The sequence below is a fragment of the Corapipo altera genome, unplaced genomic scaffold (assembly GCF_003945725.1).
Source record: "Corapipo altera isolate COAL_440 unplaced genomic scaffold, ASM394572v1 54, whole genome shotgun sequence".
NCBI classification, from domain to species: Eukaryota; Metazoa; Chordata; class Aves; order Passeriformes; family Pipridae; genus Corapipo; species Corapipo altera.
Window position 1 is genome coordinate 3,567,542 of NW_020884902.1, and position 18,322 is coordinate 3,585,863.

Genomic DNA, 18,322 nt, shown 5'->3' on the forward strand with positions numbered 1-18,322 from the left:
GCGTGTTCTATTTTGTTCTTTCTCTTCTTGTCATCTCCTATTTCTTAATTTATTTCCACTCTTCCTCTTTTTTTAAAACCATTTCTCTTGTCTTGGACTTGTATTTTGACTGCCATTTGTCCTGAAAAATGCTGGAGCTGATAAATACCTCTGCTTGCGCTGAGAAATTCTGGCATACTGGTATCTTTGAAATTGTAATCTAGTTTAAAATTCCAGTCTTGCACACAGATATGGTGCTTTTGGGGAGGTACTTCTGCTCTGGTGATGAGATGATGAACAGCAGATAATGGGAATGGCTTTACTTTCCCTCAGTGCCATGTAACGGAGATGTACTTCCCAGACTGGTTTTGTTTGCTGGACTTCTGTGCATATTTTGAAATCAACATCATCAGGAATGGGATGGAAAGAAAATACAGACTTGTTACTGCAAGTGTAAATGTTATTTACAATGATTGCATTTAATAAAATATGTAACAAAGTTATGTTAATTGGGTTTGTGTGTTACGAGAATTAGTTCAGTTGTGACAAAGTTATTAAAATTTGAAAATTAACAATGATTTCTATGGCCAAAATAGTGGTAGCTGATGTCTTAGGAATGTCTTATTTTATTTTCATGATTATGAGTGTCTTTGACTCCTTCCTCTGCTGTGAATCTCTATAGTGGGACTTCAGGTTTTGAGCAATTCTGGCTAAACTAGAAACTTAGTCTTGGAATATCCTCTATATTTAGATTTGTTTAGGTCAGGATTTAGTTTGACTAAGTATAGAGAGATGTTAGAGGATCAATCATGAAATTCTCATCTGGCTCTGAAGTTCCCTGCAGTTTGGAGGGTGTTTGTATCTGGGATTGTGTTTTGTTTGGGCAGCAATCCTGCTGATTGGAATCGCATAAGCTTGGCAACAGAATGAAGGCATCCAGCCAGAGCAAACTCAAAGTACACAGGGTCTGAGAACAAAACGTTTCACATGAATTAAATTGTGAGGAAACAGACATTCTTTAAACTTGTAGGAAAACAAGACAGTGTGAGCACCGTCACACAGGCAGCTGTGTGATCAAGGCTCTTCATAGGGAGTGCAGGTTTTATTTATGAAATCGTGATAGTTGTGCACTTATGAGATATGTCTTATCACTGTAGGAAGAATATTTCCTAACAAACTGGTATTGGAGTAATATGGAATAACTCTCGGTGCTTGCGTGCAAAGATTCAGTAACATCTTTGCTGAAAGGCCTTTTGACACTCAGCTGATCTTGTATTTCTCTGTACCTTGTCATGTTTTTCCATCTGCAATATTGTGTTCCCCTTCCCCCTTCCCTTCCATCTATCCATAGTTTCTGTATATTATAGGTTTTTCCATCATAGCTTTGTGCTTGGCTGCCTTGTTACATTCAGTAACAGCAGGAGAAGTCCAGGAGGGTCTCTGCCTGGCAGCAGCCAGTATTGCCTACAAGCCTCTCCTGGTGCTTTCCTTTCCCCAGTCTCGTGTCCTGCTTGCTTTGATGCCATCTTCTGCTTGCTGTCCTGTCATACAAATTAGAGCTTACCCTGCAATCAGATCTGCAAATGCAGATCACTCTTTTCTATGCCCAAACTATCCCTGCTGCCCCTGTCTCTCTTCTTTGCTGTCTGCTGAGGGGGTTGGTGGGAGCAGAGGGACATGAGGGGGGAAGTGATGGCAGGCACTGGTTCAGTTTCTAAAGCAGAACCATGCAGGGTGTGTGGAGGGGTGACAAAAATTTGTTTGTTGCTGGGGATTTTGTTTGGTGTGGTGTTATAGTGGGGTTTTTTTGTTTTGGTTTGGTTTTGGTTTTTTTTATGTGTGTGGAGCAACATTTCCCAGGTGCTTTGTCCCAAGACCCTTGGCGTGCCATGCCCTCAGCCCACTGAGTTGCACCAAGTTGTGCCATGGGCCTGTCCAAGCTCCTCTTCTTCCAAATTGTGACACAGGGTGCCCAAAGGCAAGTCTGTCTTACCACTTGTGCATGTTGCCATTTCTTTGTGATTGAGAGATATAAAGTCAGAGAGAATTATCTGCTTTTTCCCATAAGTACCATCTGTTACCTGAAAGAGATTGAATGGATTTGCTTTGATAGGGTGGCAAAATATAGGTCTTGAGATGCTAGATGAGAGATGCTTTTAATAACCAGATTTCTGGAGCTGGATTGCTTTCAAGAAGATTACTTGGGCTGGATCTGCTTGAGTATAAATAGTTGTGACATGGTCTTGGGTTTGTGCATGCCAGTCAGTTTCCTGTTACAAAGCAGGTTGCTGATGAAATGATTTCTGACTTTATCATGACAAAGTGCTTCCATCCCCTCTGTAGTGGGTTTTATTGTAGTTCTCAGTACAAAGTTTATATGAACCGCTAGTAAAGAATAAATAAATAAAGCACTGTATAGTTTAATATCGGGGAGGAAAAGCATTTAAACTGTATTAACAGTATTTGTTTAACAAGAAATGGATCAGATGTGACATTTATCTCTACTGGACAGCATTTGCTTTAAACAAAACAAAGCCTTGAAATGGATCAGTTTTGTTATGTATCAGAATTCTTCTTTTCTGAGAAGCTGGAGGCTTGGGGTTGGGTGGTCCTCTGGTCACAGCTGTGCTCATGTCACTGAGGGGGTTACCATACTGCTAAAGGTCTACTGTGTTGTCATCTCCTCTGACCGTGAGTAAAAGTGAAGCCTCGTATCTACAGACTGGAAATAGGTGAAAAGGAACATTTACATTTTCTAAAATTTTCTTGCAATTCAGTGCACTTGGTTGTGTCTTTCCCCTCCTAGGCTGCTTTGTCTTGCTGTAGGATGCTGTTGAAAAATGTTGGTTTCGTTCCAGAACTAAATGTGTTTCAAAGGTAGAGAAGTACTTGCACTGAGGTAGTAAATTATAGAGGTTATTTTTGAATTTCTCTGGGACTGATCTTTTGCTGATGCACTAATGTGGATTTCATCTGGGAATTCCTTTGTAGGTGCTGTAGAAGGATTGCCCAGAGGACTGCTTCTCATTCTGGCAAATCGGTGGTTCAGAGTCTTTGAACTTTTAGAATAATTCTTTTTGAAGTTAACATCCTGTCATTTTCAGGTTTGAACTCAATGTGCATCTTTGGCAAAATCGGCCAAATACAGGTCATCTGGAAATGTGATGCCAGGTTATCATATATTTATTGTGATGCTGTCATTAAGAGACAATGGGGGATGAGGGCTAAGGTGCTGAAGGCTTTCTTACATTCACCATGCTGCAACCCAATTAGCCTGTAAAATGTGTTTATTTTGCTTATCTCCTGTTGCTGGATTACAGATTACAATGAATTACAGTCCCCTCTTTCTTGACAGTTATTTTTATATTAACATCCAATATATAACCCTTTCTTAGATTTTGAATTTGGGTCCTTGTTTCATTTCCATCATGACAATTAAAAGATCCACTAAGCCCAGACTTGCTCAGTATTGTGAACAGCAGTGACTGTTTTGTTAAGACCTGAAGATAAAGGGCATTAGTATTACAAATTTCAGTGCATACTTTTCTCCTCCAAGTCACGTTTCCTTGTATGTAATCACAGTTGTTTTCTCCAAGACATTTGACGTGAATTGTGGAAGTGACTGTATTTTTGCTGACATACTAAACCAAAACCCAAATGCTGTTACTTTTTAGTTTTAACAGCAACAGAAATTGTGCCTGAACTAAATATATAGCACCTAAAATTTGCAAATTGAATGTTGTGAAATAGTTAGTCTAGAGCTGATGTGTGACTGTTGATCTGATAACAAAATATATGTTGAAAACAATTTAGAAGTTCTTGATTCTTATGTTTAATTAGCTGGTAGCTTAGAGAGTTAGTGGTGGCAGGGATTTCACTGAAATAGGGAACACTTTGAAGGTCACCATGGAGGCAAGAGGCAAGTACCTCTGCAGTGACAGTCTTAGCCTGCTATGGGTTTGGGCTACCAGTTATACCCCCTTCAGTTTTCTTCTGCGGGGAGAAAGGATGCCATTAAGATTCGTAAACTAAGCAAAATAAACTGATAAAACTTAAATTCTTGAATAAGCAAAACTAGGGTTTTAAATTAAGATAATTGCCCAATGTTATAGGGGGCTTTACTTAAATTTTGCTCTGAATGATTTAACGTTCAGCAATGCTAATTGCAGCTCTAATCCTTTCTGTGGCATTTAAGTATTTTTGTTTGCTCAAGGCATTTTAAAACTTTCTGCTAATTTCTTACTTTGATGTTGCTTGTTGGATTTCTTTCAAACATAAAGTCATATCAATAACATCATTTAAATGGATAAAGAATGAATGATGCGTAGTTTTGAACTATTGTTATAGTCATGCCAGTTAAAAATGTCTTCTACTGATGGTTTTCAGTGTAAGAGCCACTACATGAACCTAGGGGTTCTGGCACATGAAATGTGAATGGTATAAGGTTCCCTGAACCTTTATTCCCTGAATTGCCAAAGTCATGCTTTTCAAGAATTTTTTGAACTTAAAGCACTTTAAAGAAATATTCTGAGTTCACATCACAGAGAGCAAATGCCTCTTCTCAAAAAATATATTGGCTACTGTTATAGGTCAGCTTTCGCCAACAGTTTCTGCAGGAGATGCCAGTTTGGAGTGGAAACCTAAGAAATCGGTTCAGCAAAGCACTTTATCCTGTTCTTGGCTTGAAGCACATGAATAATCCCATTGACTACCCACGTGTGCTTTACTGGGACTGCTCACATAGTGAAAGTTAGGCATGTGTTTCAATAATGTGCTTATTTGGGGGCTCACTGCGTGGTGTCTCCTGGCAGAGATTTGATTTTCTTATGGCAGCCATTATATGACCTGTGTGCAGGGAGCACAGCATTGTCTGCATTAGCCATGAGCTCCAAAGCAAGAGGCTATTTCTGTGTCCACCCCCAATCCATTCTGCACTTCTCTGGCAATTAATCATCTACTTGCTGCCAATTGTGCTCTAGTGTTTTTGGCACCCAACCACTCCAACTTGCTGCTCATACAAGTATTGAATTGCCTTTGTAAGGCAGAGAGTAGTCTTTTCCTTGTTTAAGATTGTATATGTGGTTGTTACAACATGAAAAAAAAAAGTAGATAATTATAATACTTTTCTTCGTTTTGGTCAAATTCTGCTCTTTCTGTCAATAGTCCCACTGAAGTTTACAGAGATGCCAGCAAAGGAGAACAACCATTTTGAAAGTCCAAGGGAAACGCAGAGAGGCTAGATGGAGTTTTTTCCTCTCTTATTTAATAGAAGCAACCTTCTTTATTTGAAAAGCTCTGTAAACAGATCATCTGTGGAAATAGAGCTCTTTCAGCACTGAAGAGAGGGAGGAGTTAAATGCTAGGAGAGATTCTTCTTCAATCTGATATTTTGCAACTATTGTCTCTGGTTTGATTCAAAATTTGAGTAGAGGATACATTTCGTAAGTTTTTCATCTTTGCCTTCCTCTCCCATCCCCTGCACCCGCAAGAAAGAGATAGCCCTGGATGCAGCATTTCCCAGTGCTTGAAAAGGGTTGGTCACAGGTGGGGAATCACTGTGACCTGCGCATGGCTGGGCCTGACCTCCAGCACCCTCTCCCTTCTGCGTAATTTCTTCTTCAGAAACACAACCTCAGCAATAGGTTAACAAACCTAGAGCCTATATACAAAATCAAGTCAAGCTGATAGAGCTGCGGTTGTAGTAGACAGCAGTTAGTTAATGGGACCAGCAAACCCAACGCTGCAGTTGGTAACTGATGGTGCTCCTTCAACCTCAGCGTCTCAGACCTTCCACTTGCTTTATGCTTGTCATGGCTGTTTATCTGCTGTTTAGCCTTTGCTAACAACTTCACTGCAGAAGCCTAGGAAACTCCAAAAAAAAAAAGGCTGTTAATCACAACTTAAAGGTAAAATGAAGTAGATTTTCTCAGTAAGCTTAGTAATCCTGGCTGTCAAAGAGCTCTGTTATCTTCAGAAACACATCAAAGAATATTCTTTAGTGTATAATCATCTTAAATGGAGTACTTTTTTGCTGGAGCTGTGTTAGAGAGAGTGAATAGGAGAACGTGTAATATGAGCCAGATGAAAAGTAATATGAGTGGATTTCTTTGCTGGGATGAAAATGCTTGCACAAACACTGCAGAGGCCCTGAAGTATTGCTGTTAACAGGCTGTAAGTTCACGTGTGAGACAGGTAAACAAGTACTATTTTCACAGATTGTTAGGGTATATGCCTTGAACATGCTTCTAAGAGTGTTTGAGGTGCTGTAGTTCCAGTATCATAACAAGTATTAGATCTAAACATTGATGAACTAAGGACTAAACTGTTTTAAAAGTGTATTAACAGGCTTTCAGTTAGCTGATGGTAAAGTATTTATGAATAAAGTAGGAAGTTTATTTTCAATGGAGTATGCATATATGCAAAAATCCATAGAAAACCATCATAGTATCTAAATAGTTGATTTATCCCCTGTGTATAAATAAAATGTTTAATAGGCACTCTCTTCATTTAAAGCACAGGACTGAACAGCAAGTATCTGTGTTGATTTTCTAGCTCTGGTAGAGACTTGCATGGTTCTGGGAAATCACTTAGCATCTCTTTTGCTGCAAGACAGACCCTGTAATGCTTGTCTACCTTGCAGAGGGGAAGGGGAGGCTGAGAAAATGGGTGACTGCAAAACAACTTAAGAATCCCCCATCTGAAGTCAGAACAAATGGTTTAATTTTGATGAAAGTAATCTGGAGTCATTGCACATATGTCTAATAACTGCTGATTGATAAGAGTTGAGTTATGAAGCTTTGATAAATTCATATTTCATTAGATGGTGCTGCAGTATGTTACTAGGTGGGAGTACTTCATTGATTTGGTTCATATCTGTGTGTTACCCCCCTGAGATATGTAGTACCGAGTGAAAATGTTCAGTTTTTCAAATGAAGGTCAGTACAAAGAAACGTCTAAATGTTGAAAAATTTCTCTGACTCCCCTGATTCCACAAAATTGATTTGGAAATCTTTCAAGGATTCAGTTTCTTCACTCTAAGCAATTGCTGAGAAACTTAATTTGATGACTTTACTATGCACTTGGATAGTTCTTCACCGAAGCCTGGGGAGTCTGTTATAGAAAGTGACATGTTTTGAGTGACATCTATTCGTTAGTACTGTAGTGACATTTTCTTTGGAGACTACAGGAACTATTGCTTACAAAGGAAGAGAATATAAAATTCACATGATAAAGGCAAACCAATGAGGCATTTACTTCAGTTGGAATGATAATGTCTACAAAGGTCAGTGGGATGAGATTTAAGTATAGAGGAAAGAGAATAAGAATGGATAAATCCATAGTTCTTTGAATGCTCTTTGATCCCCTCTTATTCCCTCCCTGTGGACATTAGTAGAGGAAGTGGGTCCATGAACAATTTTGTAATATGCCTGTGAGTGATCAGAGATTGAATTTAGACCCTTTTTGGAACACACATAGATTGTAATAAATCCTCTCATTTTGTGTGTGTATGTCTTTTTTAGTGAAAAGCAGTATCCACATTGTTGACAGTAATAGTGAATGCTCTGAAGTTATAAAACTTGTTAACTCTCCCCATGAAAACTTCCAAGGCATTGAACAGCAAATGAAACTGCAGGCACGTCCAACTATTAACTCTCATTTTTCTGCACTATAACTGGAGATAATTTCTTTTCTTTTTCTGTTTAGCACTTTCAGACCATGTTAAAGACTAAGTTGAATGTCCTAACTCTTCGTAAAGAGCCTCTCCCAACAGTGATCTTCCACGAACCAGAAGCCATTGAGCTGTGCACCACAACGCCCCTCATGAAGACCCGGACTCACACTGGATGCAAGGTACTCGGAAGTATAAACCTAAGAAATGAGAACACTGTGGAAGTGTCCCATGTATTTGTGAAAGCTCCAAAGAGCCCAAAGTAACCAACATGGTCATTGTTGTTGTTCTGGAAACCCCATTAGGTGCTACTATTACTATAAAGCTTCTGAATCAAACGAGTAATTTAGAATTTCTGACCAGAAATTTTGGGTTTCAGGAGAAAAAGATTTGGGTTATGTGCCATGGTGCAAATTGTGGAGGATTTCTAACAGCCTGTAATGAACATTGCCTGTTTTAAACACAGGCGTTATTTCTGCAAGAACTAAAAACTTGAGGTTAGTTTTTTTTGGGGTGTGAGCCTGTGTTTTTGGTTTTTTTTTTTTTTTTTTTTTTAAGTAAAAAAAAGAAAAAAAAGAAGTGGGAGACTTAGGTCTTGATTTGGTTAAGCAACAAGATGAATTTGCCCAGTTACATCAAAGCACAGCTTCTGAAAAAACTATTCCTCTTTTTAAAAGTTTAATGGCTTAAGAGCTTTGAGTGTGTTCTTTTGTGGTAAGAAACCATGTAAAAATAGCAAACAAATCTGCTCTGTTTGCATCTTCTGTTGGAGCCATTTTCCTTGATTGCAGAGCTCGCCCAGCCTTGCAGAGCCGTGGGCGGCCTTGTAGACTGAGCTGGGTACCAGTTTGGCCTGTGCTGCCCGTCAGGGCTTGGCAACTGATTGCTCTTCATGCAGCCTGGCTGTCAGTTGTAGGGAGTATCCACCCTACTGGGATATATGCCCTTGAGGGTCTTAGTAAAAATGGAGAGAACTGGGCTTCAGCCTCCACTGCTCTGTAAAGTGTGAACTCTAGAAGAGCCATTGCCTGCTGCTACATATACTGGATAGGTCCACAGTGCAATTACACGTCCTAAACCCCTGCCCTGGCAGTGTGTATGCACAAATGTGTGCACACATGCTCTTCCTTGCTGGGGGATCTGATGTGAGATGAGGTTGGAAGAAATTGCTTTATGGTGTGTTCCCCTGCTTCTCTTGGCATACGGTACCTGGGTACTTCCAGGTTTGGCACTTTCTCAGCAAAGTTTCTTCTTGGGAAGTGTCATTTTTGTTCGACTTTTTGCCCGTCACGATAGCCAAGAACAAGACTGCTGCTGGGTGTTGGCCTGTGCTGATGCAGAGGAATGCAGGGGAAGTGACCCTAATGTGCTTTGTATGGTAGCTCGTAGCATCTGCTCTTCCATGGTGATGTCTTTTATCCTTTATGTTGACATCTAATGAATTTTTAGAGAATATTAGCTATGATCAAAATGATTCACAAAGTATCTGGCTTTCACCCCTAGTGAGAGAGTTCAGACATAATAATGCTTTCTGAAATCAGTTTATCTTTGTGAATGTGTGTAGAATTTAAATGAACCTTTTTACTTAACCTACAGTCCTTCGATTCAAAAAGGTGAATTGTGGAGAGATGTTGAACGCCTCAGTGAACAGAATCTCATTCTATATTTAGATCTCTTTTATTTATTTATTTATTTTTCTTGCAGTGTAACATACTAGTTGTGACTAGGGAACATCTGCTACCACAACACTCCCATTTTCCTTCTTGCACTGTTTTGCCTTCTCCTCTTCCTCTGTAGCTTATGCCAAAGCTGGAGTCTCATGATGATGTTTCTGGGGTAGTGGCCAGCCCCTCTTCAGGTGATTCAGCAGTTGTGATTTTCAGTACCCTCCTTAGGAAGGTGACTGCACATATATGTTGTTGCTGTGGCTAAGAAATCCTCTCCTGTTCTAACCGAAAAGCTTTGATTTTACCCAGTCTCTGTAGTCACAACCTCTTTCTTTCTTCCCTTTCCACCCTTTTCCTCACTAAATGTGTTCTTCTCTTATGGGGCTTGTATCTGCCAGCTGTTTATAAGTAATTAGCCTTCCGCACCTCTTTCTCCTCTGATTATTAGTTTCTTACTGAGTGATACGATAATAGTGTTGCTGTAACAAAACTAGGATTTTATAATATGAGATTTTTCTCCATGAGATCTGATCTACTCCTGTTATTCCAGATGTAAGGTGGTAGATGCTGTGGTGTCACTGGTACCACCAAACCTCTCTGGTTCTGAGACATGGGCTTTTCAGGCAAGAGTGCAGCATCCAGTTTTTACTTGCTTTCGTGAGTCACATTCTTTTGATCCTTAATCGTTTTATTCCTCTTGACTGAAATCCCTCCAATTTTTCTATGTAATCCCATTAATGAGATAGCATCATTCTTCTGACAGAGGCTCCAGACATCTAATTTTATTGCACAGTTTTAACATAAGCCTCAGCTGGCACCATCTTGTTATGGGAACTTGACACAAGCAATTGCTTTGCTCTTCAGATGTCTGGGCACTGGTTTCCTTCTATGATTGCTCTTTTCCTTGTCCTTTCATCAGACTTCTCTTTTTGCTTTCATTTTGAGTTAACTGTTGAATCCTGAAGAACAAAACTTTCTTGCTGACATCTAATCTCATTCTCTAATTGAATGGGATAGTTTTAAAAACAGCAGAGAAATGTCTTGCTTGAAGTAATCTAGAGGGAACCCCCACCAAATCTGGAAAGTTAAATAGTTGAACAAATTCAGAGAGCCTCTCTTTCCTACGCAATTTCAGATCTGACACAACTTTTTTGCCATCATGTTTCCTAAAATATATTTTTTACTTACAGCAGAAGGCTTAAGACTCATTCCTCCTGGAACTGCATGTCTGGATCTGCCTGCTTGGGTTGTCTGTGCTGTCGCCGTTCCCACCCTTCTAGACGTGTGGGCATGATTTCCCCAAGCATGAGAAATGGATAGCATTAGCATAGGTTTGCAGCACAGAGCTTTAGGCAAAAATATTTTGGAGTTTGCTCAGTCAGACAGGTTGACTCCAGGCTGTAGTTCCCAAAGGACACCTTCTTGCTTCCCTTTCCCTCCTTTCCCTACCAGTCCTGCTTGCAAATGGCGGGAGACAGCTGTGCACCCTGGGGTTGAACTGTTGCAGCCCCACTCAGCCTAAAGCAGAGCAGGATTTCTAGGTACAATAAAGCACTCAGACTCTATTTTTCCTTGGGGGTCATTTGCTTTTCTTTGAGCCATGGTGAATGTCAGATGAGAGGCAGGTCTCTGGCCCCAGAGGAACTGCAGCTTCCTGTCCTCCTTCAGTCGAGCCTGCCGGGGCAGGGCAGTGGGATGCAGTGCCCAGAGGGTTGTCTTCTCTCTAGGAGTTGTGGTTGATACTCTTGTGCATCCTGCCTTTTCCCTGCAAGAGACATGGCATTTGTGAATACTGGGCCACCAAGTGTTAAGTTTGGTAGCTCCTCTGAAGAATGAAAAAACCAAACTGGTTTATTGTATATCTGTAAATGGCAAGTCTGAGCTTAAGATAAACCACCCATTACTGGGGAAACACTTAAAAAAGTGAGAATAAATCTTTTGTTCTCACTATCTGGAATACACTTTCAATCCCAGATTCCTAATTTGATTTTATTTTAATAGAGCATGTTTTCTATATGGGTATGAGTATGATTTAGATGTCTGTATATAAAAATGTGTCCATTATTGTTCAGATCCTAAGGATTTTGATTAGTCTGTGGCTGTCCTGCTTGTAGGTCTTTCATATCAAATGTGTACTCTTCTGTTTCAGCTGATAACCTCCTTATCCCTTATCACAATAAGTTCTGCCAGATGGAAACGCAAAATCTGGCTTATCTCCAGAAAATAAGTTACTCTCTACACAGAAATGTGTGCTTTCTCCATGCCTTTTAACAGATTTTAAGTTCTGCATGTTTTATTCTTCCTTAATGTCCTAATTGGCTTACACTGATTCTAATGTTTCTTGATTTCTGTCCCTTTGAGCCATGATGGTGGCACGAAGGGAGCTGCCTAAGTGGCTCTCTCTCTCCTGCTTTAGCTTTTCCAGGCACTGCTGCAGTAATGTAAAAGGACAGAGGTTAAAAATGCTGTCTGTGATTTTTGAAGTGGTGTAGTAGGTTTAATTTTTTTTTTCCCTTTCTATTGGAAGGCTCCTCAAAGTGAAGTGAGTGCTGAATAGTCAGTAGCTTCCCTGGGTCAGGCAATCTCATTCCTCCAGTTCTCACCAGTGTACAAGCTTTTCTCAGTAGCCTGGGAGGCTGAGATGAGAGGAGCATAAACAGTGCAAATAATTGCATTTTTAAGAGTAGCTTTTATTAAGGGTGAAAATATATTTTAATGATATGGTGTTTGCAGGAATGATACTTGTTACTTGCCTGTCGGATTGACTTGGTGAAATTATTAATTCAGGCTTTGTGGAAGGTATGATGTTGAAACTTCTCTCATGGTGTGTCTTAGGTAAAGATTGATGAAAGTCTTGTTTAAAAATTTGTATCAATGGCATTAGAGTGGTGATGGTGTTTTAAAATCAAGTCTTGCACATGCTGATACAGATTTAAAAATAGCCAAGAAGTAATGTAAATAAATGGAGTTTGGTCTTTCAGAAAAGCTTAATAGCTTCACTCCTGAGACAAAAATGAAAGTGGTTCCTGTACTAGGCTGGCTGAGGGCTGGTGAGCACAGTGGGACTGTGCTGCAGCTGTGCTTCCCTGGCACTGTGTAGTGTCAGCAGTTGGGCACACAGCTTTGACCATTGCACCTCTGGGGTACGTCTGGTGCTGTTACACTTATGTCAGTCTATGAACTGGATTTGAGGTGTTTTCTGGGAGAACTGGGAACCATTTGAGGGGCCTTTCCTTACCTGTGTCTGCCCTTGCTCTCTTGCAGCTGCAGCTCTGGCCCCTTCAGGAAAGCCATTGGAGCAGCCTGTTACCCTTGTTGCTGCTCTTCTCCTGGCCTTGCTTGCTGCTGCCAAGAATTTTCATTTTCCCTTTGTCTCTTTTTCTCCTCTTTTTCTCCCCTTTTTCTTCTTTTCTCAAAACTCACTTCCACCATTAGAGACAATTCCATCACCTGTGGGCCCCACTAATAATTCTTCCTGCATGTGAAACTGTCCCAACATGCTTTGAGCAATAGGATGTACCCCAGCATAGCAGAGCCTGGAAGTTAGTCTGCAATGGAAAGGCTTGCAATAAGCTTATAGGGTGAATAGGGAGTAATGGTGATTGTGATTCTGTTAGGATCTATAGAAATACAGTGTTTCTCCTTGGGATACATATTAAAGAAATAAAACATTGTTTTAAAATTGCCCTGCTAAGCCTGATTCTAATTCCTTGTGTAAGAGAGTCATTTAGGAATAATGTCTGCTTGGATATTACTGCCTATTTTTGGTTTTCTGCCTTGTTAATTTTGATTGCAAAGGCCTTGCAGCAGGACTCTCTTACTTGCAAAATACCCCATTTCTACTCTACCCTAGATGTCTCTACAGCAAATTTAGTAATGTTATGTTGTTGCTTTTGTTGGTCATTGCACTTTTAAAACTTAGTGTGTTGTTCTTTGGCTTTTTTTCCCTTTAGATCAGACTTTCCCAAGATGTTCTGCCCAGCATTTCTGGCCTATGCAACCTCTGCCACCCTAGTGCCCCCCCCTAATCAGCACAGCCATGGCGGTGGCCAAATATGTTGTCACTTTAGCTTTCAGGGGACAGCATGCTCCCCGTCTACTGTGTCTGGGGGCCCTTCAACATTCAGAAAATGTCCAAATTGAGGAGCCATCTTTCCAGCTTCATGCAGCCCAGCAGCCTATGCAGCACAGTTTTGGTGGTAACAACATCAGCCTCATTTCTCTGCCCCTTTGTTGCTCCCCAGCCCCTAAATTCTTGTTCTGGCCAACTGACCTGTAGACAAATGGCTCCCCTCTACTGCACTGCTACTGTGTTACTGTAATGGGTTGGTTTTGTGTGTCTTGATACTGAATCAGACAAAATTAATGCAACCAGAAGGTTGTCTCTCATTTCAATACCCAGAGACTGAGGTGTTCTTCCCTGTTTTTGCTGTCCTGTTGACTCTAAAGGGCTGAAAATACGTCCATAGACTTTCTGGGATGGTAAAATTCAGATGACAGAAATGAGTAGTTAACAATCTACTGTTTTACTTAAATTTCCATAAGTAGTTTAAAAAGCCTACTTCTGTTGAACATTTATTACTCTTTTGGCTACTGAAGCCACAGCTGATTGGAAGCTGCACATATTCTTAAAACCACCTCACTTTATCTTTATAAAGCTTATTAAAAATGTTCTCTTTGCATCTACAGAAGGGTCAAGAATGATTGTTTTGAGTGCAGATTTAACCAGCTGTAAATACAACTCCCACTGGCTGCCTGGTCTTCATTATCATTTTGTAGGCCTGTAATATTAAGATGGCCATTAACATCAATAAAGAAACAATTTAAACAAGTGAGACAAGCTAACCTGTACCATCACTCTCGAGCCTACTGTTTTCTGCCTTGTTTAATGTGAGTGGGAAGCACAGAGCTTATTCTTGCTTCATTAAAGGCCTTCTATTGTTATCCTTAAGCATTACATATTTTGTACTGTGAACTGAGAGATTGTTTTTTTTCTTCTTTTTCCCCTTATGAAATGAAGCAAAAGGATGCATGTGAACTCTTGCATTGGGCAAATCTTAGTAGCTTCAGTATATTTAAATATAGTTCTAATTGGTGAGAGATACAGACGCTCAAATGACACGATTTCCAAAGGTGAAACTAATGCCCCAACAAGTATGCTATGAAGATGAAGTATGTTCTTTAATTTTTCTTTATGTAGTGTTACAGAAATGAAAAAAAAAATAAATCCTGAAGTTGTGGAAGAGTAAAATGCTTGCAGAAATCTTGCACGTGACTGTATTGGTCGAATATTGTTCCAGTGTTGAAAATGGAGAGTTGCATGTGCTCATTCGTTTCCAAACATGACTGTATGGATGGTGAGGTGCTGCCTTGCACCTCTGAAGCTAATGAGAGCTTTGCCATGGGCTCCACTGTGAGCACGGTGGGATGAGCCATGCTGACAGCAGAGCCCTCAGGCAGCATGCACTGCACAGGGCTTAGCACTGGCTGCTCTCAGCTTCAGAGAGTCTCTCTTGCATATGATTTTTTTTAATTTCATGCATGGAAAGCCCATTTATATCAGTGAGAATTTATACCTTAAATGTGTGCAGAAGAGCTAATAGAAACATGAAGGGTAGATGCAAGTGCAGAATATTGTTAAAAGCATCGTAATGCTTCATTTCCTGAAGTCCAGGAGTCTTAGGTGGAGAATATAAATTGGGTAAAGCAATTGAATTAATATTTTACTGAACCTGCTTTAAATAGGATCTTTTGCAGTGTTCAGTTTTGCTGTATTGGATGTATTTTGGCATAATTTTATTTACTTACTGGTCAAGTGGCATTGTAAGAATGATGTATGCTGAGAGCATTGGAAGTTATGTCCTATGTTCTGTCAGATATGTTGATGGTATTTGTTTTTTTCTTAGCATTTGCACTGGTGACATTTTTCAAGCCATGGTTCAAGTAAAGGGCATTTTGTTATTCAGGAAGTTCTTACATCCCATCTAAAAATGATCATGTATTGTAGTCAGCTTCATGTTTCTGCTTTAACTATCTTTTATAGGAGAAACTATATGTCTGTTTTCTGCATGTGGTGAAGTAACTTTGCTCTGAATATTTGTATATTAATTAAAGGAAAACAGTTTTGCCTATTTCCGTTTACTTTTTGATTTTCTTTATAAAAATGTGTCTGAAACCATTTTAAAGAGTTCTGTAAAAAGAATAAGACCATCACCTTGTGAAGAGAGCACTGGTGACAGGGAGGACAGAGGGATTTCTGGGAGCCCTGTATCTTTGTGGCCAACATGCAGGAACTACCCTGAGTGCAAGGTCTTCTCCCTGTGGTTCCTTTTGGGATTACCTCAAGAGGGAGGGAGCTGGACATTTTGTCAGGAAAATTAGGGAATGAGTTGAGTTTCATAGAGATGTGTGCAATGAAAATAGCTGTGTGTGTGTGTGTGCACCATCTCAGGACTAGAGGATTGTGTCCCCTGATCCTTGGGCTGAATGGGAAGATTTCCAGTTATTGTGGCCCCTGCAGACCCATCCCCTAGAAAGAGATCTCCCACCAGGTCCTGACAATTAGTGTTAAGCAATTCTCCTCAGCTGTTCCTCAGAGCAAGGCTTGGAGTCCCAGACTTTGTGTGTGGAGTTCCCAGCACTGCTTTGTCTCGCTTGAAGAAATAGGAGCAGAAATGTTGCACCAGGTGAGCCAGACTTTGCTCAGATATATGTGTGTCCAAGCCCGTTTTCCTTTGCAGTAATCTGCAGAGAATAACCCCTAAACAACACAACTCCCTTGAAAATGTAAAGATATGAAAAATCATAGTATCAATTAGCATGTTGTGCTTTACTCCCCTTGGTGCATTTATAGTATTGCCTGCAGAACCATTGTGTACCTTACATTTCTTCTTATTTCTTAGTTATGTCCATGTAGTGGATGCAGTGTGTCCCAGTGAAAAAAATGGATGCCAATGCATGATGTGGAGCCTGGGAAAAAAGTTTTTAACCTAGACAGAAATCCCTTTGGTTGGAATCTAGCACTTCCTTTAGCTTCAGAGCTTTGACCTTATTAGTTGTCTTTGATTCAACAAAAGCTTGAATTGGAAATCATCAGCCCTTAATTTTGTTAGCAAATGGTGTTTATCAGTAGAGGTAACCTGAATCAAACCTCTTAATGTAAAAAAAGGCATTAAACTATTTGTATTTTGTTTAGTTATGGAGGAGAGAGTGACTGACATTCAAAGAGCACACTGTAAAATTCCACCATATAGAAATTAAAAATGCTCCCTATGGCTTGGTGGAGAATGAGCACTGTCTGTTTCTGAATTTCCGCCCTTGCTTGTAAAAGAAACTGGGAAACTTGAGAGGTACTGAGGAACCAGGCACTGTGTGCTGGTGAATGCTCAGTTGCTCTTTACTGTGTATCATTTGTACTTCTGTAGTATTTCTCAACCAGAAAGATCCCTGAACACCTTCTAAACAGCTCTGTTGTCCCCTGCTGTTCAGCTGCTGTTCTGTACCAGCAGCCCTGTTTGCAGAGGTCAGATCAGCTCACCAAAGCTCAGGGGAAGGCTTTGGTGTGGGCACACTATGCTGAGGATAGAATACACTATAGGGGAAAACTGAAAAAGATGCTGAGAATTAAAATGCATACTTCTATTAAGTAGTAATGCATTGAATGAAGGTGCTAAAAAGCAATATATATTAATGAAATTCCTTTGATGCATTAAACTCCACGGAATACTTCGGTATCCTGAAACACAAATGGAAGGTTTTTTGTCAGTTCTAGAAATACCACTTTTCAGGGTACTTGGAACTGTTGTTTAATTATAGCTGTCTTTGTAGGAGATAACATACCAAAATAGTTTTCTCTGAAAGAATATTTAAATATTCAAAACCATTTTAATCTCTTTACAGCAGGAAATATTTAAAGTTTGAAATTCTAAATTTACAGAATACATTAGGAGATAATCTTCAATTACACAAATATACAATGTCATATAATGTATGCCAATAAGTTCTAGCTTTTGTAGTCTGGCACAAAGCCAGGATACCAGTATGAAGCACAGTGGCAATTGTAAGGTCCTAGATAGTTACAGATGTGTCAGGGTATTTATTATTTATGCTGTAGAAAATATTGTGCTCATCACAATTGCTGAGGCAAAGCCTTCTGGTCATAGGAGCTAATTGCTTCCATAATAAGGTTCAAATATCTAAGGCCTAATAGCTTTAGACACATAAAAATTAAAATTAGATTGAAATTTATTATGTTGGTTACGGCGAGCAGATGCTGCAGTCACTGTCAATTGTTTTGTTCTAGGGTGTCCTTGAGAAATATTTCCATCTTGGTGCAGCTGTCGCAGTGTAGGGATGGAGCTGTGATTTGTGTTGCTGGAGAGCACAGGGAAGCTGGTGCTTGTCCCTGGCCCTTGGGGAATACAGACCCTGCTGTGAGCTGACTCCCAGGAGGAGGAGGCACCCTTCCTTCATAGCACATGAAGTTATTCCTCAACAAAATCAAAGAACTTCTGGTTCTGTGGCTGTTGCTCCCTCGTATTGTTGCACATGAAATGTGCTGGGAGAGGTGTTGGCAGATCTTTTTTCTTGTGCTTTTTCACAACAAAGACATGTGTGCTTATTCTGTGAAGGTATTCTGTGTGGCTCTTCCCCTGAAGCCATGGATATTGTTTCTTTGATTTCCATTAGAATACTGCAAAGTTTGCATTTGGCACTGGGTACCCACTGCTCAGGCTAGTCTGAGCCAACATGAGCCTTCTTGGGAATTTGTAATCTCTGTTTACAGCTGTACTGTGCCCAAATCCTGCAGTTCTTATTTTGGGGCCAATCCTGTGTGCTGAAAGCTTCCCACTGGAGCAAATGACGTTGGCAAAGAAGGAGGCTGCAATTGGATTACACATCTATTCTTCTGTAGATGAGGTACCATTGGCTATGTTCATATGTGCACAGGCTGCTGGAATGTAGATTAATGTTGCAGTCAAAAATACATTATTTCATCAGAGAAAAG

The 18,322-nt window shown here is 40.1% G+C and overlaps 1 protein-coding gene across 4 annotated transcripts in view; it reads left to right on the plus strand.

Moving 5' to 3' along the window:
- Nucleotides 1–18,322, plus strand: part of PID1 (phosphotyrosine interaction domain containing 1) — an 84,949-nt gene that overhangs the window by 25,464 nt on the left and 41,163 nt on the right. For 3 of the 4 annotated variants that reach the window (XM_027650752.1, XM_027650755.1, XM_027650753.1), the window contains exon 2: nt 7,684–7,830. In XM_027650752.1, coding sequence (XP_027506553.1) covers nt 7,684–7,830 — 147 coding nt within the window. Of the gene's footprint in view, nt 1–2,559; nt 2,712–7,683; nt 7,831–18,322 lie in introns of those variants that run through there. The other variant, XM_027650754.1, reaches the window with a different exon arrangement.